The sequence below is a fragment of the Stegodyphus dumicola genome, chromosome 10 (assembly GCF_044657685.1).
Source record: "Stegodyphus dumicola isolate Sdum_Otavi_A_Nest chromosome 10, ASM4465768v1".
NCBI lineage: Eukaryota > Metazoa > Arthropoda > Arachnida > Araneae > Eresidae > Stegodyphus > Stegodyphus dumicola.
The window spans coordinates 118,741,925-118,765,587 of NC_140777.1; the positions used below are offsets into that span (position 1 = coordinate 118,741,925).

Here is a 23,663-nt window from a genome sequence, read left to right on the forward strand (position 1 = left end):
ACATCCAGTCTTTAATAGGGGATATGATCTCCCCTGACTTGCTAGGCAGGTTTCACAGCGTCTGCCCATGCTGAGAATGAGGATGTCAATGAGTTGTTGAGGCATTGCTGCCCATTCGTCTTGCAGCGCCAATCGAAGCTCCGGAATCGTTAGTGGTAAGGTACGAGCTGCCAAGCGTCTGCCTAGAAAATCTCATACATGCTCGATGGGATTGAGATCCGGAGATCGTGCCGGCCAATCCATACGTTCAATATCCTCACTCTCTAAGAGCTGTTCAGCAGCTACTGTGCGATGACATGGTGCATTGTCGTCCATGAAAAGGAACTGCGGACCCATAGCGCCTCTAAAAAGACGCACATATGGAAGAAGAATCTCGTTACAATAACGGGTCCCGTTGACTGAACCTGCGTCGAAGATGTGAAGGTTTGTACGACTACCAAGCATGATGCCTCCCCAAACGAGAACACCGCCACCTCCATACCTGTCCCTTTCAATGATGTTCGAGGGATGATTGCGGCTTCCCCGCTCTCTCCAGATGAGTATGCGATGAGAATCGCTACTCAGACTGAATCTGCTCTCATCTGTAAAGAGTACTCGTCCCCATTCATTGTCTCTCCAATTCCGGTGTTCCCGGCACCACAGAGAACGCCTTCTCCGATGGGCAGGCGTTAGAGGTACACACCGCACAGGGCGTCGTGCAAACAGACCACCACCGTGCAGTCTTCTGGCCACGGTAAAACGCGATATCGGTCGTCAGTCGCCTGTGTCGTGTGTCTAGCGATTTCTCCCGCTGTCTGCCGCCTGTTTCTTCTGGCCTGTAAGGCAATATACCGGTCATCTGCGGTAGTGGTTCCTCGTGGACGACCTCTACTAAACTCCCGGATAGCTGTTCCTGTAGTTTGAAATTGTCTCCAAAGTCTTGATGAAATTATCTCCAAAAACGATGCTGTGAGCAATTCCGAACTCTGCAGCCACACTTGTCACACTGCGGCCTTCCTCCAACTTCCCAATAATTCGACCTCGGGTAAAAGCATCCAGATGTCGTCTAACAGATTGATTATTCGCCATTTCTCGCTGAGGCAGCAACTCGGTGTGATTTTAACTGCTATACGGCGTGCAATCTCTTTGCCAGAAATACTGATCTTACACTGACAACATGCTTTATACTACTCAGACACTCCCCCATTACGTCTACCTGCATTTCTGCGCATGTGCTACCGTACATCACCTTACTTAATCTCCTGATTGGTCTTTCTGTCCGCTCTGCCTCTTCGTTCAGCTGATATGCTAAATTTTCGACTTCGTCCTTAATTTCTGCACACCAGTCTACAGCTACCATTATCCTAGTGTAAAGCTGTTTGTTTCATTATAATCACTGTTTGGAATTTTGCTCTGCACTTGATGATTAATTATTTAATGTCTTTTTGCTATGAATAATTTTTTGCTATGAATTTTTAGGTGGTCCTGGATCCGGTAAAGGCACTCAGTGTGAAAAGATTGTTCAGAAGTATGGCTTCACTCACTTATCGACAGGCGATCTTTTACGAGAAGAATGTAACTCGGGTTCGGAGCGTGGCGCGAGATTGGTTGATATCATGAAAAAAGGACAGCTGGTACCTAATGTGAGTATGTGAGAAATAAAGTCAACATTTTCCTAAATAAATAATCTTCCTCCCCACAGCTAGAATCACACACCGCTAGCCGCCGATTTATTGGAGCATCACACTGTTGCAGTCCGATGACGTAACTTAAAGTTTCTAAAACAGCTTGCCGTTCTAAAGGCTGTTTTGTACCAACGGCAAGTGTGATGATGATTGAGATCATCCTTTCAATATAATATAAAACTCTATAATTAAATGTTTCGCCCCATGCACCTCTTTTCCTATTACTAGAAGATCATTCCCCTCTCTTCTCGAAAAATATATATGCATTTATTAAAGTTTGGATTATTTTAACGTATTTTTAAAAATTAAACAAAAAATACAGATACATAACAAACTTAATAAAAGTAGTTTTTTAAAATTCTTCAACTAAAATTAATGCTTAACAGCTAAATAAAAGACCGACTCTATATTCAGGAACGTAGCTAGGGGGCAGCAAGGGGGCACATTTGTCCCCGGGCGCAGCATCCAGGGGGTGCCAAATTAACATTAAAAAATTTTAGAATGAAATGTTTTACATTCTTAGCAAATAGGAGGGGGGTGGCGAAATCTTCAATTGTCCCCGGGCGCTGGAAGGTCTAGCTCTAACTGTATTCCATCGTGGTTAAGAACCCCGACTCTAGTCTGGTTGTTTCTCTCGCTCTTCTGCGAAATGAGAAAGAGTTAAACTTCCATCGAGAGAATTTCTGTATTTATCATTTACGATGGTGGTTATTGGGAAGCTGATAAAAACCCGACAATGATATAGTAAGCTAATTTCATTTGAGGCAGAAATACTTTTCCACAGCTAATTTATTCTTAGGTTCTAGTGGAAGCCTGTCAACGCATGTGCCAAGTTATTTCTTTTCATCTGAAAGAAGAGAGAGACGGGAGGGAGGGGTCTGCTTTCCTTTGCTTATCCAGTTACGTTCGCCCATAGTGTCCGAGCATGAAGCGATAACAAGATTTCGCTGTAATCCATTCACTACGTGGTATTTATTACCATAATAGTTTGAATTGAACATTTGAGATAACTTTTATGTGAGCAGGGGTAATGATAAATTGTATGAGAATGTAAATGCTGTCTGATACATGAGAAACAATTGAAGATGTGTCGAATATGTCTTATGAAGATGAGTTTGCTTCGGAAGAGTTTCCTCACAAATGAAGTGTCTTTTTCAATTCGAAAGATGTAGTCGATCAAATACTACTTGAAAAAATTTCGACATTTCTAAATAAATCGGATAAATTTCCGTATTGTGTTTTATACTTCATAAAATTACAAATATGCAGAATTATAGATGTCGCATGATGTTAAATTGATCAGGCAACTTATCTTGAGGTTTTGTTAGATAGTTTTGTTTGTTAGAGGTTTTGTTTAAAAGATTTTGTTACATCTGGTGGAGTAGTCCTACTTGTCTATATAGATACACATATGTGCATGGACAAATATCACCACTCTATATGCATATGTATATATGGGTATATAAATCATCCGGCCCGAATGGTGTCAACGAAATCCTTTTCTTTGATGTTAGAGGTAGGAGAAATTTAACCCTTTCGGGCTGACCTATCAAGAATTCGACGGCACTGTGTTTTTGAGACGATGTGTTCTTGTTGTGGCTACTGTCACATGTCTGACCTAATCAGAACAAGTGTACAAATTTTATCGTGGCAAGGAATCCAGGATATGTCGTTGCATAAATGTTCAGCACGTGGCAGATGACTACAGAGAATCTTGCACCCGTCTTACTCTACCACCAAACCACTCGAGAGGACTTTCGGTCTCACGTATATTTTGATTGCCCCCATCCTGCACAGTCTCTATACGCTTGCAAACATTCTCAAGAATTCGAGCCCAAGCACGGTAGTCAGCGTTATTAACCACTATCCTATCTAAGCGGCTCGTGAAGATGTAAATACAAGAATCGCCTGATATTACATAGCTTTTTATGAAAGTATTGAGATACAGGAATTTGTAGATACTGAGAAATATATTTAGTGCAGAAACGGAAACAAAAAAAATCTAAATTTTATTTTTTATAAGTTTTTAAAGTTCGGTAAATTTTGAAATAAGTTCATTTTACAATAGTAATTAGTTTGGCATCTTGCACATTATGTTTTCCTGTTACAATGCAGAACCGTTTCCTTTTCCTGGCATTCAGAATGTACACCAGTTTGTTTCCAAGTGTATTCATAGAACAGGATGAAAATCACCTCTGCATTGATCGATAAGAAGATTTACAAATTTACAAATTTCGGATACAAAGCAGGTTGATTTTTTTATATACATCTTTATATGCAAATTATATTTTGCATTGATTTTTATGCCATTTTAACTGAAAATTTTTAAGAAATAAGCATTTTTTCAAAAGGTTTAACTTGCGTATATTTATCTTGTATAACCTATAACAAACTTTAATGGGTACTTACTTATTCTGCAACCACTTTGACGCAATCAGGCGATTTTTTGCAGATCAAAAGGTAAAAATTATCTATTGTCTGTAATCATCTAACTATAGCTTGCAAGTCATTACTATCGTCACTGTTGTCATAAACTTCTTCACCGTTCTGTCTGTCTGTGCAAGAGCCTCAGATATCCCCTTTCTTAAGCTCTTCACTGTAATTACTTCATTAGTCAGATCCCATGCACCTAAAATCCACGAGCAAATCAATTAGCAAGACGAAGACAACCATTACATGGATGAATTCATTATACATTTTAGGAGAGTTAGCTTTCGGAACTCGTTGAAAAAAGGGGAAAATACGTGCACATTTAACGAATTTTCATAACCTTGCTCTAAGAAAACTTTAAAAAACCTTGCTCTAAGAAAAAAGAAAGGGGAGAAAATACGCGAGTTAAATTACGATATTTATTAATCTATTCTTTGCTAGTTACAACCTAAAATAATAAAGCAAACTAAAAAGATTGCTTATCGCACGATATTATACAAAATACAAGATGAGGTGATCTGCCTTCTTTCCTAAGTTTCCGACAACATCTGAATTTCAAAACTACAGCACTTAAGTCGCATACACTATATCTAAACTTCGTAAAATAACTTGTTATGGCACACCTTTATCCATCCGCTATATCTACCTACGCGTTAACCTTTATCCATCCGCAAACACAGCAGGAAATTATCATCCTTTCCTGTAACCTGAGAAGTGGTCATTTTGCAAAGTTATCATTCTGTTCACTGTAGAATCACATCTCCCGCAGAATTTATTTCTGCTTTGAATTTTTCCTCGCGATAACTTTATTATTTGCACTCCCATTTTATGCCACATGCCAATGAGCCTATTAACCGTAAAATCTTTCCTCTCCGCTATATGTTTTAGTGTTGTAGAGTGTTCATAAAAAATATAAAATACCCAAAAAAATTAAAAAAAAAAAAAAAAAAAAGATTAAAAAGTCTAAAAACTTATAAAAAATACGTATTCTTAAGTTTTATAAATTCTCGCTATCCCTAACCTTTCTCGAGCCATGTGGCTACCTCTAGTGAGCATCAAGTTTAATACTTATGCAATTTTCCTATTTCTGCTCGCTTTTATATAATTATGATGAGAAGGTACATGATTTTGAAACATAGGCACTCCGTAATTTTTAATCATTGGGATTTGAAGCAGGAAATTATACTCAATTAGACGCAACGACTACGAAACGCAGATTCTAATAAAGGGCCGTTCCCACTGGGGTTTATTTGAGCTAACGGCGACAGTTCCATGTGTCGACTAGCTCCGTTGTGCCTGCAGTTCAGATTTTTCAGCTTGCTGCCCTATGGGAAAAAACTGGTTTTGGAGAGGGGTCGGCTACGTCACTTGTGTTCATTAACTCAGATAAACCACAGTGGGAACGGCCCTTACAGGGTTATGAAATTAAGATTAACCTTCAATAGCAGTAGTGGCAGAATGAGTAAAACCGTTAAATAGTGGTTGTACGGCTATTGTGAACAAACTGGCTACAGGTTTAAGTTTTCTTATATGTGAAGAGAATACGAAAACCATTTTCCCTTAGAAAGTAGTCCATAAAAACATCCCTCCCTTTTAATAGACAGTCCTCGTGTGCTTTGCCATATTTAAGACAAGCCGCTAAGCAGCCAGACTTTGTCTAGCTTTTGAATGTACCGGAAAATGCCTAAAGGGAACACCAAACATTAAATTTAAAAACTGCACAGTTTTATTCTGCAGAACAGCTTAATCAAAAACAAACAAACAAAAAAAAATTCATTAAAAATGTATTATATATATTAAAAAAATCACAAGTATCAAGAAATTAAGCAATATCCCATAATACAAATATTAATTATCCTAATAAATAAATTAACCAACTTCCCGTAGCAAAATCTTAAGAATTCAAATGGTATAAAGGAAGTTAAGAACCAATTGACGTTCGTTACCAATTGACCAATTGACTTTGTTTCCTAAAAAAATCATGCAAAACTTTTCAATATCTTAAAAACAGTGAAATAAGCAATAAATAATATGAAAGAAACACACACAAAAAAACCAAAAAATTCTGAAAAGGAAAGTATAATTAATATTTTATCTCATATTTTCAAGAGAAAACAGTCAGCAGTCCAGTATACAAAGCATTGCGAGAAAGTCTATGTTTGTTCGCTAATAACTCAGTCACTACTACAGCTATCGTCACCAAGCTTTCTACAATTCCTTTATGGGTACTGGAAAAGTTCGGCGTTCACTTTTTTTCCAAAAAAATAAAATAAAATCAGAGATATTAACTAAACACTCTTAAAACGCTAATTTTAGCCCTCATTTTTCCAAGTGGCAACAGTGCTGATATCAGTAACAATGGCAACAGGGGTACATCAGCAACAATGGCAACAGGGGTATATCAGCAACAATGGCTGCTGCGTGCCATTGTTGCTGGTATATCCATAATGTCTGATGCGATTTCATCAAAAAACATAAAATTACAAAAAAATATATATCATACGAATTTTGAAAAAATCGTTACACTTACTAATACAGTTAAATCGTATACAGTTAAATCAAGACTAATGGAAGAAAAAAAAAAAAAAAAAAAACCGGCGTAGGAGCATCAAAATCTTTTGACCATAAAATAGTCTTAATCCGGCTCTGCTCCGACAGATACCTCAAAGCATTAATGCTTTTGGTTATCGATCTGCATTTGGACGGAATCTCGTTTTCTGAAGTATCGAATAGATATCCGTGTTGTTCAAAGACAAAAAAATTATCTCATCCAAACATTCTTATAACTTGCTTCATAGCACTGCTTCTTGATTTCTCATCTCAGATTTGGTGAGATGCAGATTGCTATTTTGATTGGTCTTCAAACTTAATGGAAATTGGTAATTAAATGGTATGTCTTAATAGAATGCCATCAGATTGTTCAACTGAAATGATACAGTCAGTCTTCGTCTGTCTTACCAATTGACGTATTCTGAAATTGTTTCAAACCTGATTAGGATCGTTCTTTTGTGTTTTCAATGACACAGTCAATTATGAAGTCAAGCTAATTATTTTTCCAATTGTTTTCATGTTCTGTTTCATTTAAAACAGAAGAAGAAATCATTTAAGGGAATGGGTGTTTATCGCAGTAAGTGATGATAACTATTTGTTGATTTGACATCATGATAGTATACATGTATGGAATTGCATAATAAGTGCAACGTTCAATGATCCTCTGGAATATACCATATTATACCGTAGCTCGGCTTGCGAGTGGCATGTAGCTCTCGCAGTCGAGTGGCGCGGCTCATATGCAAAATAAAATAGGTGTATGAAATATGATAAATTTAAACTACTCAATTTCCAAAAGAAAGTTATTAATTTATTTAATTTCTTTTTACAAAATTATTAGTGAGTTTTAAACTGATCAATGTTAAAATGTAATTAATTTGTTTCTTACGTTGTTAGTTAGTTGAGAAACTTAATAATTAATAATTTAACTTAATGTTATTCAAAGACATACACGCAAAAATATTATACTGATTGTATCGAACAATTTTGCAAAGAAAATTTTTAAAAGTTAGATTTGCTTGTGGGTGCTTTACGAATGGATGGGTAGGTGGATGCTTTTGGATGCTTTACAAGGAAGGATCTGCCGAATTTCTGAATCATGAATAATAGTAGAAACTAAATTGAGTTCATGTATCAGCGGAACAGAAAACGCATGTTAGGCATCACAAACGTTCAATAGTCTACAGAATTTGATGCTAGTTTAAAAAAAAAATTGTAAAGCTGATTCGACATCAAAATTGATGAAAAATTTATGTCAATTGGAAGCTTTGGAAATTTCTAATAAATTTGATGGAAGTCATAGTTTAAAAAGACGATATTATCTTTAGAAAATTTCGAGGATCCGTAAAATCTGAGGACAACATATTTACGGCTTGCTTGCCGTGGAATGACCAGGCCGTCGAATGTCTTGCAGGGCATAATTTTGAGGCAGCGGGAAAACAGTTTGAGTCGATTTGGCTCAGGTTTAAGACGAATCCGAAGTTTCATGAACATTACAAAGCTGTGACAGAACAACATTTACGAGAAGGTATCGAAAAAGAATTCAAGTACGGTAGTGCTTCCTGTAAGGGACACCTCTATTTAAATCAAAATTCTGTCGGTCTCGATTCCTTTGAATAGGGTGTGGTTTGGTTTATGTGATAACGGCAAAGCCTCGAAGACTTTCTGAGGAGGGATGCCTTCGTGGAAGACTTCCTAAGCAAAACTGGCTCGTATACATGTTACACATGGAAGAAAAACACGAAAACGCCCATGCAGCCAGCCCGTTCACGGGATTCGAAACTCTAACCGAATTACCATTATTCAGCGACTTTACCGCTCTGCCGCTGGTGAGCCTCCTTTGAATAGGGACCTTCATGTATTCATCTCTTATGAGATACTCTATTTAGGTGACGCTGAAAAAAATTCAAAATTAAGATAGAGGTGGAGAAATAAATACAAATACAAATACTCTTTTTTAATAATTGTTTAATATTTCAAATGCAAATTTGCACTCAGTGAAAGATAGCTTTGTGACGAGGGAATAATAAAATGAAAAGTTACTCTCTCTCTTTTGAAAACTACTTTTCGGTAAGGAAAAGAGAAGGAATACGTTGGGAAAAGGAAATTGTGGTGCAATCAAAAGGATAGTTCATATTCATAGAATTCAAAATCCTGTTATTCTTGTTACAATTCTCTAGTAAGGAAAAGAAAATAGTGTTAGCAAGTTGTAAGGCAATCCAAAACAGGGATATGGGAAAGAAAAGGTGGTGAGATTATTGAACTATAAGGTATTTTTCCCGCTTTTATGACATGCCTTCGTAGTGTAGTTGTCAGCACGCTCGACACGAATTCGAGAGGTCCGTGGTTCGAGTCTTGGCGAAGGCGTTGCTCATTTTTTATGCCTCCTGCTTCTAATTTAACCTAAAGTCTCTACAGTACCACCTGCCAAGGCAGAAGGATGATCTCACAATGTGGAGTGAAAACTTATATCAGGCTTAGTTCTTGCTAGAACTGGTGAACAAAAGTAGTGTAGTTTTGTACTTGTGTTATTTTTATATACATTATTTAGCATAGCTTCATAGAGAAAAAAGATTAACGTTAAAAAAAAAAAGTTGATGTACTTCATGTTGGGCATCACAATAAAATGTGATGCTTTGCGGGGAAGCTATCTTACTGCAGCTGGGCATTTCGCAACAGTATTTATAGGAAAGCTGAGGCCAAATCGCGAAACAAAAGACAAAGAAGAACGGGTAGCGATTACCTAGATTTATACACTCACGTTTGTGAAAATTGCAACACCAAGAAGGAATCGTCATAATTGAATGCAATTTAATACACAGTTGAGTGGTAGTGGTACAAATAAATGATTAAATGTTCAAAGCAAACAAACAAGAACAAGAGATCAGAATCAGTATTTTGTGTGGCCACCACGCGCCGCAATAAGTGCTGCTACACGACGTGGCATGGAGTCAAACAAAGTTTGAATGTCTGACTGAGGAAGAGCATTCCATATCGTTTGTACGAGTGCCCAAAGTTCGTCTGCAGACGCAACAGGACGAGGATCACGAGCAAGACGCCGACCAATGACATCCCACACATGTTCAATTGGCGACATATCCGGGGAACACGCAGGCCAAGGAAGAAGCTGTACCTGCTGCGCTGCAAAGAAGGATTTAACAATCCGAGCAGTATGAGGGCGGGCATTGTCCTATTGAAATACAGCGCCTGGCAAGCTTTGAAGGAAGGGAACAGCTTCAGGCTGTAGAACTTCACGGATATACCGGTTGCTGTTCAGATTGCCCACAATTCGTAGCAATTGAGATCGTCTATGATATGCTATGGCGCCCCAGACCATAACTCCGGGTGTTCGTCCACTGTGGCGTTCGTTAATGCACTCCGGAAGGTGGCGTTCACCGGCATAGCGTCTGACACGAATGCGGCCATCATGGTACCACAAATTAAAGCGGAATTCGTCAGAAAACACGACATGCTGCCAATCAGCACGCCAGTCTCTATGCTGATTGGCCCATTGTAGCCACAGGCGGCGATGGTCGTGCGTTAGGGGGATCCTGTATAAAGGAGTCCGTGCGCGCAGTCCACACTGCAGCAGACGTCTACGAGTTGATGAAGCACACAATGAAACACCTGTAGCTATTGACCACAGTGCTGCCAATTGTCTAGAGGAAGCTGTACGGTCCGTCCGCGCCATGCGGACCAGGTGTCTATCATCGCGAGCTGACGTCACATTTCGGGGTCCACTCCCGGATTTCCGAGTTGTCCGACACTCGTCCGTCCACTGCTTCCAGACGCGCATCACTGTGCTGCTGTTACGCTGCACACGAGAGGCTACTGCACGATACGACAATCCAGCTTCACGAAGGCCGATGATTCTCCCTCGTTCAAACTCTGTAAGTTGTTCAAATCTCGCTCTCTTTCGTCGACGAGGCATAAGTACAGATTGAGTTAACGTTTACCACTAGCAGATAACCACCGATAACCATACACGCCTCGCTACAGCCGTCTATTTATTCGGATCCATCAGCCGTTCAGAGGGCGCTGCTCAGCATACGCATGCGCTACGGATTTGCAATTCTAATCATTTGCATATCATGCGCTACTTTGCATTTCCTGAAAATTTCAGCTCACTCGCGTAAGTCCTTCATGGTGTTGCAATTTTCACAAGCGTGAGTGTATTTAAGAGAATTTATAGGCGGCAGTATGTAAGATGAGAAAAAACCATTTGATTATTTTGTAGCAGTAATTGCCGAATTATGTCCTTCATAATGGTAAATAAATATTATTTCAGGTTAAAAATATGTAAATGTTACTTATTTTTAAATAAATCGTTTTTTGAAAGTAGTGTAATATTCGCCAAATTAATTTTAAATGCCGCCAAATTTCGCCAACACTTAAGCAGTGGCCACTTTAATATCTCAAGTATAGTTCGACCGCCTCATCCGCGACCATGAGCGCAAACACGCATGCGCCATTCGGACCGAATTATTCTCAAAATAGGGTGGAAGGATGGAGACTTTCTTTCCCTCCAGCATAGCTTTTTTCCGGCGAAGAGAAGACCTTTCACGTCCCAGCAAGTAACATCGCCCCTTTTGGGCGAGTCTATGTGTTTTGGCAAAGTACCAACCAGGGTTGCTCTTGAGACGGTCGAACTAAACTTTTATCGATAGGCTTTCTTCAGTGGTATGAGGAAAAAACCTTTTGAACGTTTCAAATTTGGCTGGCGTATAATCTGGAAAAGGTAAAAATTTACAGTTATTCTCCCTTTGAAAATTCTTTTTATGCCATTTCACATTACAAACGAAATCCAAAGTGGATTATGTAAAATGTGAAAATATATTTCTAGGAGTGTTTATATGGAAAAGTTAATTTTCGAGGTACTTTTCCGTTATGCATCTGCCATTCATTTTAGTGGTACTATTTTAATAATATGTATGTGTGTGTTTAATTATACGTATTTATACATACATGAAATGATTTTAAAATGCGTAGATGAAGGCACTCAAAAATAACACGCTTGTTAACATTTGGCTGAACCAAAAGAAAAACATTTAAAGATATTTAAAATAAAGCTATTAAATTTTTATTGTCTTTTGGCACAACCTATTTGTGTAGACAAAGATTTTCTTTCATGTTATATTTGAAAAATAAATACAAAATAAAATTAAAAGTGGATCCTAATTTATGGTTAAAACTATGTGAAATAAGACCAGACAAAGAAACTGATATCTCTTAAACAGGACCAAATTTGACACTAAATTTTAGAACTGAAGTATTGTAACTTAAATTTTGATAATTAAAATGGTTACCTATTTTTAATCTAACAATTTTAATGTGTGCATATTTAATACAAATAACCAATAGGTTATGCAAACGGCAAAATATATTTTCTTTTAATATTTCTATTGAGAAACCGAAAAATAATCAATCGTTGAAAAATGTTGTGGTGGTACTAAAAGTTTTCAATTTTTTGTTTAGGTGGTACGCGTTAATCAAAAGGTATTTCTTCGCGTTAATCAAAAGGCTGATATAAGGTATTTCTTCCACTTTCTTGGCTTGCCTTCGTGGTGTGGTGGTCTGCACACTATGTCGGTATTCCAGAGTTCCAGAGACATGGTTCGATTCCCGGCGAAGGCGTTTGCTCATTTTTCATCTTTCCTGCTTCCAAAAATATCCTAATGTCTTTACAAGGAATTGTAATCAAATTTCAAAAACATTTTTATGTTTCTTGTTTTAAGTGTAATCACTAGTGTCATTAAGCCTTCGTAATCGAGAGGTGATCCTCAATTACCACTCGGTTTGACGCGATAATTCGAGTAGTAACGATATTTATTTATGTTTATACTATATATATTGGTTTGGACAGTATCGCTTCATGAGTGTATTTAACAATACATGCGTATAAAACAACTGCCAATCTTTGATCGTAAATACGTTTTTTAGATTTATTATTATATATATGCTTCTTCAGCGTTAATTCGATAATTAGAGCTCGATAGTATAGGCAATAGGAATATTATTTTCAAAGTTACAGAGCTCAGTAAACGCGTAATTCAATGAAATAATCAGTTCAAGTGAAGATGAGTTCGAGTTTTCGTTGACGAAGACCGAAATTACGTTTATGACGAAGAACGAAATTACGTTTAGACTACTTGACGATAGAGACGAGGAAAGTAGTGATGAAGATAGAATGAAGTAAGAGGTGTAAAAAGGCGAAAAATCGGGGTAATAGATAGTGAATGTAAAAGGGACAGTGTTTCTGCAGAAGAGACAAAAAATTCGGAATGGATAACATGCACAGAATCCGAAGAAATACCTCAAAGAGTACGGTTTGTTGTTGTCCCAAAGAGTCGCAGGGCCGCAAGTATCTTCATAAAAGAACCATTAGATGTCTGTGAAATCATTTATGTTAGCTTTTGGAAATTCGCCATATATGCGGAAAATCCTCTCGAGTTGCTGGTTTGCCCTTGCGAAAAAGGCCTCGAGTGCAAAAGGTTAATGGTTTCTCCAAGCAGTGCCTAAATTAAGTTTAAAGGCAGACGCGTCATTGTGACATCTCTTCGCAACGATGTGGCCTTCAATCTCGCTGTCGACAATTTCATTCACTCAGAATGAAAATCTTGTCAAGGAAAACTGAAATAATAACGCGATTAAAAAAAAAAAAAAAAAAGCCTCAACTGAGAAAGAGGACATAACCTTCTCCAGATGGTGCTATCGTTAGGTCATGGCATGTGTTTGACTTCTCCTTAACGGGGGCCAAAAGGCGTGGTAGGTACAAAAGTACCATTTTCCGAAACTGGTCAGCGAATCTACGAACAATAAAAATTGTCTTCTTTCAAGTTATTTTATAAATCCAAGAAAATCTGCTGTAGGATTTGTTCCTTTTCTCCTTAAAAATAACTGTGTTTCGTGAATTTCAACATCTGCTGTGGAGGAAAAGGATTTCAAAACAAACAGGAGATTTTTTTAATTCGTAAAATATAGCTGTACGAAAGAAAGATAATTGGTTCCTGAAATTCAATAGCTTGATCTATAACTCCCCTAACAACTGTAAAATATAAATCAGATTTGATAGCAAAATAGCTCTCAACCTTTTTTCCCCTTTAACAATTGTAAATAATTTATTTCCTCTTTTTTCCAACGTATTCTAGAATAAGTCTTCCTGCATACAATGATATCTTGTGAATGGCGTAATTTTGCCGTTTCCCCATAAACAATTGCCTCAGTAAGTAAGTATTTAAATTTATTGACGTACAGGTACAGTTTACAGATGTACTTTCCATTTTATAAGGTCGTGTTGCAAGAAAATTATAACTGTGTGCTTGTAAAGAATCATAAACTTCTCTTGATGTAGTAGTTAAAAACACTGCGTTGCAAAATATACCTTTTAATGCCAGCTGAAAAACCCGAAGATGCCGCGGTCGATAAAATTACAAGTTATTTACGTTTTCTTTAAGCTTGAAAATTCTTACTTCTAACTGATAAATGAATGTTAATCATAATAATGGTTTGCAGGTTGACTTCATTATTTTGCAAAGAATTACTGTGCAGAGTGATTATAATTTTTCGATACCAGGAAACAAGAAATCTGCAATGCCTTCACCATGCTTCGAACTCTGGATCTTCCAAAAACGAATCGAGCGTGCATCGAGTTATATTACGAAGAAATGCGAAACGGCGAGAGAAAATACCTTATACCTGTTATAATGAAGTTATGTAGTAAAAATAGTGCGCAGTGCATCGGACAGTGAGGGCAAGTCTAATGCATTCATTCAGCAACATTACCTATCCTTTTTTCTGCTCAATTTATAAAACACATTAATATATATATATATATATATGTATATTTTATTTTGGATAAGAGAAGGAAGAAGATCGTCTAGCAATGATGAAAGAGGTGTATGGGTACAACGACGAGATAATAATCATGGGTATTATAATTCCTAAGTTCATTAAAAGCTTTGAGAATTTATTGTTTTTCACTATCGCAAATCAAAGAAAAACATTGAAGAAGTTTGCACTTAGAGTCAGGTTCTAACTCTTAAAACTTTCTTAACATCTCGGATTCTTCCTGTTTTCTTCCGCTTCTTGGCGGAACACGCGGCCACTAAATGATAGCAATCTTCTCTATTCTGCTTTGGAAGCTTTACTTTCCATGTTTTCAAGCATTAGAGAATAACTGATAGACGAACCCCACAGTTTCTATACAAGGGACAACACTGAATATGAATAATCCCGATAAAGTTGGCCATAAATGCTTCTTCCTTCTTGGTGCGTGGACAAAAATTGTTTTTTTCCCAGTACGGAAAATCTTTCTTCGGTTACAGTTATGGTTATGAATACTTTTTCTCTTAAAGTGGTTTCATAACGACTAGATGCTATTCTTATTGTGCGCTAAATGACATTATTATTTCAATATAAAAAAAATGGGCATAAACGGCCTTCCCCCCTCCCCCTATGTCTTCAATTGTTAAGTTATTTATTTGCAATTATTCTTATTATGATTATGTTGTACGTTGTGTATTACTGAGAAAATTTTAAGGGGGTCGATACAAGAAAAGGGTTGGGAATCCCTGATTTAGCATGTGCGTCAAGCGCAATATGGAATCATTTTACGCAAGGTTCAGTGCAATAATATTAGAACTTGGTAGTTATAGTTAGGCAATAATATTAGAATTTGGTAACGACCAAAAACGTTATGCAGAAAAGGCTGTATCGCCTAAGAAAATTTCACTAAGCCAGCATACAGAATTTAATATTTATTAATTCCCAAAATATAAGCCATATTTCTGTCATATCTGATAAAATTGCGTTTAATTAATCTAAGAGGGAAATATATATATTTCGACAAAAATATGCCCATTTTAATAAGACCGTCAAGCTTGATTTTTGAATGCTAATTATCTATTAGTTATCTTACTTAATTTTACATGGTTATAGATTGCTCGGAGTATGCTTAGTATGTTTATATATTTGAGTATACTTAATATTTTCTAATTTTTCGTTATTTATTTTATTTTTGATGCTTCAAACATCAGGAATAAAAACACTACTTGTCTGCAATATGCGTGCTTCATGAAATTTCCTCAAATATATTCTGAAAATCTTCTAATAAAAGAGTAATCGGTGGTGAGTATATTTTTGCTGTTTATAAGAATTTTCTCCAAAAAAGTTGAAGTGGGAATTAAGTTGTCGCTTTCATTGTGAAATGAATTTCAGAATGAAATTTCGCAATTTGAAATTAATTTCGAATGCTGCTTTCTTTGAATATGTTGTTTATTAGTTGCTTTAGCCCTTACAGACCATATTCAGTCCGGTAAATTAAAGGATCATGTCCCTGTGAAAGTTGTTTAATCAGTTTTCGTTTACAAATACAGTTTTGCGTGCTATCAACTTTTCATCTCCTCTCCTCGCAGTTATGCGATGTGAGCCACATCAGTATGTCCACAAGCGGGGCTATGAGTTAGACATGCCTGGTCTAATATAATAATATAAACGTTTTCCAGTTCAAAGTTTATATTAGAACATTATATTTATTCATTTTTGGGGTACCTTACGATTAGATTTTCTACGATGCGCAACTACTTTAGAAGAAGTCACCAATTCTGGCAACTATGCACATAACAATTCCTTCAGTCCAAGAAAAAGCGCTCTTTTCGTTTACGTTCTTTTTGTTGTATTCCAAATTCAACGGTTTTCATAGACAAATCGTGATATTTTTTGCTTTAATCTTAATATTAAAACATATGATTGAGGGATTTGTGAGCAATGGAAGGAAGTGAGGTAAAATTTCTACAGGAATCTAACATTTTGCCGCAAAATCGCTAAAGGAAACAGTTGTTAGGAATTTGTTGGTAAAGCACTCGTCAGTACATTTCCATTGGAATGAAAAAAAAGAAATAAAAACCGGCTACTAAGTAGTTTTATTTATTGATTTTCAGGATAAATATCTAATTAGAATGTAAAACATTTATGTAATTTGCGTATATTTGTAAAATATATATGCATATTTTTGTATAATGAGTAAATCTTTGCGATGGAATTGAGTGATGGCTTAATGGGATCATTCTTTTTCATCTGTAAAAAGTCTCCGAGTTTCGTCAAGGTGGTTGAGTTAATACGTAAGTACCATTTTTGATAATCTATAATGCTTAAATTTCATATGGCACAAAGTTGCGTGTACTCGACTGTGATGTGATGATCTTTTTAATTCATTCTCATATCTCTTTATTGAATTCAGTAGAACTTTGAATCACACATTCAATCAGGTATTTATAAATTCCTCATTTGTCTATCATTTCATGACCTAAGGCTTTTCTTTAAAACGAACCGCTGTCACTGAATAAAATACTGATACTGAAATTAACCTCAATTCAAAGACTGTTTTACCTCAAGAAGGCATCAAAATAGAATTATTAGAATGTACGTTTTCGAACTATGTATTGTGCTATGGGAAAGATGCGTTTCAGAAAGCTTTCTTTCGTTGATCATTCTATTAATTAATAATATTGGAAGGAACAAGATACATTAGCTGTAGAGAACTTAAACTATAATATTTGTTTTCTTCCTTGTAAAACATGATAATGCCACAGTATGATAATAATGTCTTATTTTAATTTATCTACATTTTATTTTATGCAACTCAATCCCAATTTTATGCAATTCAATCCCAAGTGACAGCATATATGATAGAATTCGAGTCATGTGACTACACCTGTTGAATATTAAACCCCTTATTTAATGGATGTGAATAAATATCTTTAATAAACTTAAGAGTAATAAAATTTGCTTTTGAATTCAGTTTTTTTAAAGTGCTATTTTTTGTATTTTCAGCCTTCAATGCAGCCTCATGTAGTTAGTCTTTCTTACTTCTACTCTTTTGAAGCCGAGCGAGGCGATTCCATTTTTAGAAGCTTTGATAATCTCACTCTTTTATCAGTCTGATAGTGTTTATCCTCAGGTAGAAATCCGGCGGAGAACGGGAGGGAGTTCCCTCTGCAACAAACACGTCATTATTTGAATTGGAGCATCGCTATTATTGGATTTAATATTATATTTTATGCTTTACCAAGCGTGATTTCATTTTAATAAATAATATATATTTTTTTAATTTAGGATGAAGTTCTGGCACTTTTGAAAGAAGCCATTCAAAAGCATCTTCCGAAATCAAATGGTTTTCTCGTCGACGGTTATCCCAGAGAAGCGGGGCAAGCTGTCGAATTTGAACAACAGGTTGGTAAGCAATGTTCATTATAGGTGAAATAAAAAAAATATTTTCGTGAACGTTAAAATATTATCAAATGAAAGAAAAACCTCATTATTCTGAAAATGTTGAGTGAATTCTTTGAAATTTGAAAGAACAAGAATGCTAATTTAGAAGTCAAACAACAAAAATCAGCGTTATATTTTCAAATTTTCACAGGACTAGTTTCGATGGTTTTACCGAACCATCATCCTCAGCTGCAAAAGCACAAATGAACGAGATAAGATATAGTGATTAGATGAGAAAAGATAAGAAAGAACAGGATTCTTTGTGATTCTAAGATTCTTTGTGTATATACTAGTACAGGCACAGAAACAAAGCTGGAGGAAGGAAACATATATATACACGTGTGCAACATCATTTTTAGGCAACTTCATTTCATAACGCTGCGAAACCGTTTCCTGCATTGCAATTTATAGACATTCAAGCACATTAAACAAATTCTTTTTATGTATTTGATTACAGCGAGTTATATTTTCTGTGGTCATCAGTTCTCCTGAATTCCTCTTAAAAACTTCTGAAAATTCCGGTTTTATCAATTGTGAACTTGTGAACATCTTTTTTCGGCTCAAATCTTACGATATGAAAAGGTCCAGGAATTTAGTGGTGGAGATACTCATAACAATTAGAAAAAAATATTTTTGCTTTATGTTTCAAGTAGATTCCCCAAGTTATTTATCTAAGTAACATCTGATAATTATATCTTTGCTAACAGTGTCTGTTTTCTAATCAAGTTAGAAAACAAAAACATTAGGAATTTTAATGGTAGCTAAAAGGATGTCCCAAGAAAAGTGCCATATTTAGTATGCCCGTTAGAATACTTTACTTTTAGGAAATAGAATGTATTTTTACATATTTACAAGAGGTAAATGTTTCGATTTAAGAATGAAAAGTAGCGTCTTAACATATGTCCTCCATGATTTGCTCTCTGGCATCACGTTCTTTTGATGAAATTCATAATTACTTTCTTGCGTATCTTCCTACTGGGGGTGGCTAATGACACAAGTCCTCTTTAAGCTTTTTTGTTGTTAGCCTTTCCACGATTCTAAGTTCGAATTTTCCATTATTTGCAATAAAGTTGTATTCTCAATAGCGACGTTTTCAGCAGACCGGCTGGATCGACAGCGTGGTGATTTAATGTCTGCTGTCGAACTTATGTTCTCAGATTTTTTTATCAATCTGCAAACTATTGTTTCATTAGATGCAATTTCACGTCAAAAGACTGCATGTAGCTTCCTAATAGTCTGTGCATAACACTTTCCATTTTTGTAATGAGTTTTAAAAATCAAAATTTGCTGTTCCTTTGTATAGCGCTCCATGTCTACCAAACTGCAGCAAAGCTGAGAATTAAACTGACAGTAAATGACTTAATGAAGTTGCTTAATTTGCTTAAAGAGAAATGGCTTAAAAGTGATAAAATACTGTTGTTGCCAGGTCAAATCAAACTCTATGCTCTTAAAGAGAAACATTTGCCTATTTTAAATTTGTAAAAATATTTTCCATTTTCTAAAAATAAATTATATTTGGGGCATATTAAATCCGGCAGTTTTGTTGGGACATCCTATACCAGTTGTGGCGAACATTTTTGGGGCCCCGTGTCCAAAATGGAATGGTCGCGTGCCATTCCGTTTAAGGTATTAAATTATAATTATTCATAAGGTATATCAAAATGCTTTGATCTGAAAACTGGAATCTATTTAACATTGAAAGTATTAAAACTCACCGTCAATCTGCAATAAATTTGAATTCGTTTAGCAAACATTAGCTGCTTTGGCGTATTCTTTACCATGTAATACCATTGGTCTTTACCATCTAATACGTTCAAGAACAGACTAAAACACTTATTAAAATTATATTATATCATTTTTATTGTGATTATTGATTAAGAATGTAATATTTTAGTCGCGTGCCGGCTGATCATGCTCTGCGTGCCGACTGCGGAACGCGTGCCATAGGTTCGCCATCACTGTCCTCCCTATAGATCTTACGCGTAATCGTAACAGTTGGAGAGGGAACAAATTTTTTGCTCTATACATTATCTTTCGTTTGGATTTATCGAGTTATTTTTCGCAGTACAGTAGCAGTTATTTGTTGTGCCTTTTGAAATAAAACCACCAAACAATGTATTTCAGCAAAGGGGATGTTATTTGTCATTTTGTCGAATAGTCGCTTAGAATAGTTGCAGTAATATTTACTGTTCTCACTGCAGAGGCCTTAAATGAAAATTAATATAGTGGTATTTTTTGACAATATTATGTCACTGAATCCATTGTTCTTTAATCCAAGTTTTATGTTTTTCTGAATTTCCAGTCTGTGTCAATTTGTGAGACTAAGTATTTAAAATACTTTATCCAGTTGCTGTTAAAAGACGCAGTAAATCTCTCAATCTGGCTAATATTTATGAATTTTATAAAATTATATTTTGAAACTAGCTAAAAATAATTACATAATGCTACTGAAAATTACCCATAATCTTATTCTGTGAGGTTTCAGAGAAAACTAAAATCGGTTAGAAGAGTAAATGGCCGTTTCAAGGAGATTTCAGTCTGCATGTAGATGCTTTCAACAGAAAATGTTCGTTTTCATGCACAACCATACCAAACATATTATGGAAAGGGATACTCTTGATACGAATCCTGTGATCTCGATTCTTCAGAACATGCTACTGTCGCAAAATACAGATTTCGTTAGTAGCTATGTTTGGAATTGTTTACTGGCTTAATAATATTGGTCGACTTTCTTGCTTGCTTTGTTTATTATTATGCATAAAGATAGTTGTATCTCAGCATCAGTATTATTTATTTATATAAAGTTTCAATTACAATTTCAGAAAAAAAAAAAATCTGAATGCCTTCAGATTTTACTTTACGCCCAAGGGGGCGTTTTTTTAACGTTTTGCGGGTTACCTTTATTTATTAAATATCATGCTCTTTGCACTTAAACATAAAATTTAGTTCAACAGCAATATTGCAAAATAATTTTAAAATGAGCATATCTTAAGAATTTCCGATATACAGTTTTGCGCGCTGGAGATAAAAAAATATTTTTTTGCAAGCCATTGCTTGCTTTGAAATCATTGGTTTTGTTAATAAAAAATTCTTTAAAGTTTTACGAAATATGAAATAGATAATAAAACAAATTCTAAATTTGGGCTTTCAGATGTCCATATTCCGGTGAAAACGTACGTTATTCAAAATTTGATGGCTCTAGGTACCGTCGTTTTATCACAGTGCGAGAAACATACGTAGATTTATGCAGCTTCTTCATTATTTATTTTCTTTAAATATAATACAGAACTGTAATATTTGGTGGCAACAGTCTGAAAAGTGAACCGACATTTAAAGTTTTCAACGCAAAATGCCAAAACGAAATTTATAAACGCCCTTTGTCCTAATAAGTATTATTTATTTATAAAATGTTTCTAAAAATTTAATATGGTTTTGGCAACGAACAAAGATTAATAATCGCATCTCGAGCTATGTTCGCAGGACTAAATATCGTTTGGGAAAAGGAAATTTTATCGAGAAAAAATTTAGATGAGTTCCATTCCATTGTAAAAAGTGATTTTTGATTTTCTAAGGAGATATTTATTGCATTTTGGAGGCCTCTGTTGAAAATTTGATTTAAAAAAAAAACTAAAAAAAAAAACTGTGATATCATTATATTATAGATCAGCCTGTTCTGCCAAGGAACCTGGAATGAATAGCTGTAAAACTAAAATAGAAAAAAAAATTAGAGTGGCCTATTTATGCTTTTGGACGCTTGTGTTCCACAATTTTATTTGCAAATGTCAGTTACTAAATATTAGCAAAATCATATTTTCTTTCATGTATATTATCGATCACCTTTTTTTAAAACCTGCTTGCTTTAAAAAAAGTTATTCGAAATGTTTTTGATTGAAAAAAAATATTTTAGAAGGTAATTCTCCCGCCTTCTTAGCATGCCTTCGTGCTGTAGTTGTCAGCACGCTTGGCGCGTATTCGAGAGGTCCACAGTTCGACTTCCCGCGAGGGCATTGCTCATTTTTCATCTCTTCTGCTTTGAAATAACCTAATATCTGTACGGCTTATTATAAATATTCGGAAAATTAACTCACATGTAAGTATTCGGACACATTGAAGAAACAGTTTATATTTAATAAAAATATGAATATTACGCGACATCCAATACTTCATTAGATATCCTTTCGCTAAATTTACACTTTTCATGCGTTTTGTCATAGAAATAACTAATTTCATCAAGTAAGATTATTCTACTTTGTTCATTTCTTCGTAAGAAATGCTTTTAACAGAGCTATCGAAAAAATGTCATTTTTTCTGAGTCTTTTCCAACTTACTCTACACATCATCGATAGGATTTAAGTCTGAAGAACATGGAGAAGTTTCAATAACTTCAAGATAGTCGTATAATAACCATAAACAAACACTTACAGACATTTTTAGGATCTTTATCCTGATAGAATTTAAATGCATTTTGCATTCCAAGTTTTCTTGCAGATGTTTTCAGGTTTCCCTTAAGCGATCCATATTATTTTTTATCAAATGTAAATTTCCCATCTGAGAGGCAGCGAAACATGCCCAAACTACACTCATGTGCATAAATTAAGGATTAATTCAGAGTCACGCGGAAATCGAACTCTAAAATAAATATATCACCTGTAAAATCACTACACACATCTTCAAGAATCATATGAAAATTTGAAAATTTCAGGAAGTAACCAGATGACACCGATGGTACGTCACAATGACGAGAGTGTAAGAGAGTGATATATAAGGAATACAGACAAAGATGTAAAATTGTTCGCAGGCGCTTTATAAGCATTTCAGTGCAATAACCGAATAGTTATGACACAAAGGACGCATTTGGATGATTTTTTACGTGGCCGTCTGGAATGAGGCCGTCTGGAATGTGGGCGTACCCAACTGGAAGTATCAGACGAACATGGAATTGCCCAGGGTGTCATCTCCAGGCTTTGGTAACGATTCCAAGATGATGGTAATGTGAGTAGACGTTACAGCATAGGTCGCCCCAGAGTTACAACGCCGAATGAGGACCGGTATTTGGCAGTTACTGCCAAAAGAAACAGGCGGAGCACAGCCTGAGACCTGTCTCGTCAGCTCTCTTCAGCCATTTGTACGACAATTTCAAGGTAGACCGTGTACAGACGCTTAGGGCAGATTGGTCTATATGCTCGTAGACCTGTCAGATGCGTTCCACTTACTGCAACTCACTGTCGTCTGGAGTAGAGAGCATGCATTGTGGACACCGCAACAGTGGGCTTGTGTGATGTTTTCCGACGAGTCCAGGTTTAGATTGCAGTCTGATTCTCGTCGGACTTTCATATGGAGAGCTCCAGGTACCCGTTCCCACCAAGAAAACATCATTGAACGACACCGTTACGGTAGTGCAGGAGTGCTCGTTTGGGGGTGGAATTATCCTGGGTTCCAGAACTGACCTGCAGGTTCATATTGGAACCATGACAAGCCAAATCTACCGGGACGTCATTCTGGAACAATATGTACGTTTGTTTCGGGGTGCCATGGGCGCGCAATTTGTGTTTATGGATGACAACGCCCGTCCTCACCGTGCAAACATCGTAAGCGAATGCCTTCAATCGGAGGATATCACCCTGTATGGACTGGCCAGCATTCTCACCGGCCTTGAATCCAGTAGAGCACGTGTGGGATATGCTTGGCCAACGAGTTGCAGCCCGTCAACCTCCTCCTACATGTCTACCGGAACTTCGGAGAGCATTGCTT

At 36.1% G+C, this 23,663-nt stretch overlaps 1 protein-coding gene and 1 long non-coding RNA gene across 3 annotated transcripts in view; one reads left to right on the plus strand and one right to left on the minus strand.

Annotated features, from left to right (window-relative positions):
• Positions 1–23,663, minus strand: part of LOC146995081 (uncharacterized) — a 119,387-nt gene that overhangs the window by 80,849 nt on the left and 14,875 nt on the right. The window contains exon 2 of the long non-coding RNA XR_015043523.1: positions 4,074–4,293. This is a non-coding gene — a long non-coding RNA (uncharacterized LOC146995081). The remainder of the gene's footprint in view (positions 1–4,073; positions 4,294–23,663) is intronic.
• Positions 1–23,663, plus strand: part of Ak1 (Adenylate kinase 1) — a 71,991-nt gene that overhangs the window by 35,119 nt on the left and 13,209 nt on the right. For both annotated transcript variants that reach the window (XM_085825443.1, XM_085825444.1), the window contains 2 exons: positions 1,459–1,622; positions 17,757–17,873. In XM_085825443.1, coding sequence (XP_085681569.1) covers positions 1,459–1,622; positions 17,757–17,873 — 281 coding nt within the window. The remainder of the gene's footprint in view (positions 1–1,458; positions 1,623–17,756; positions 17,874–23,663) is intronic.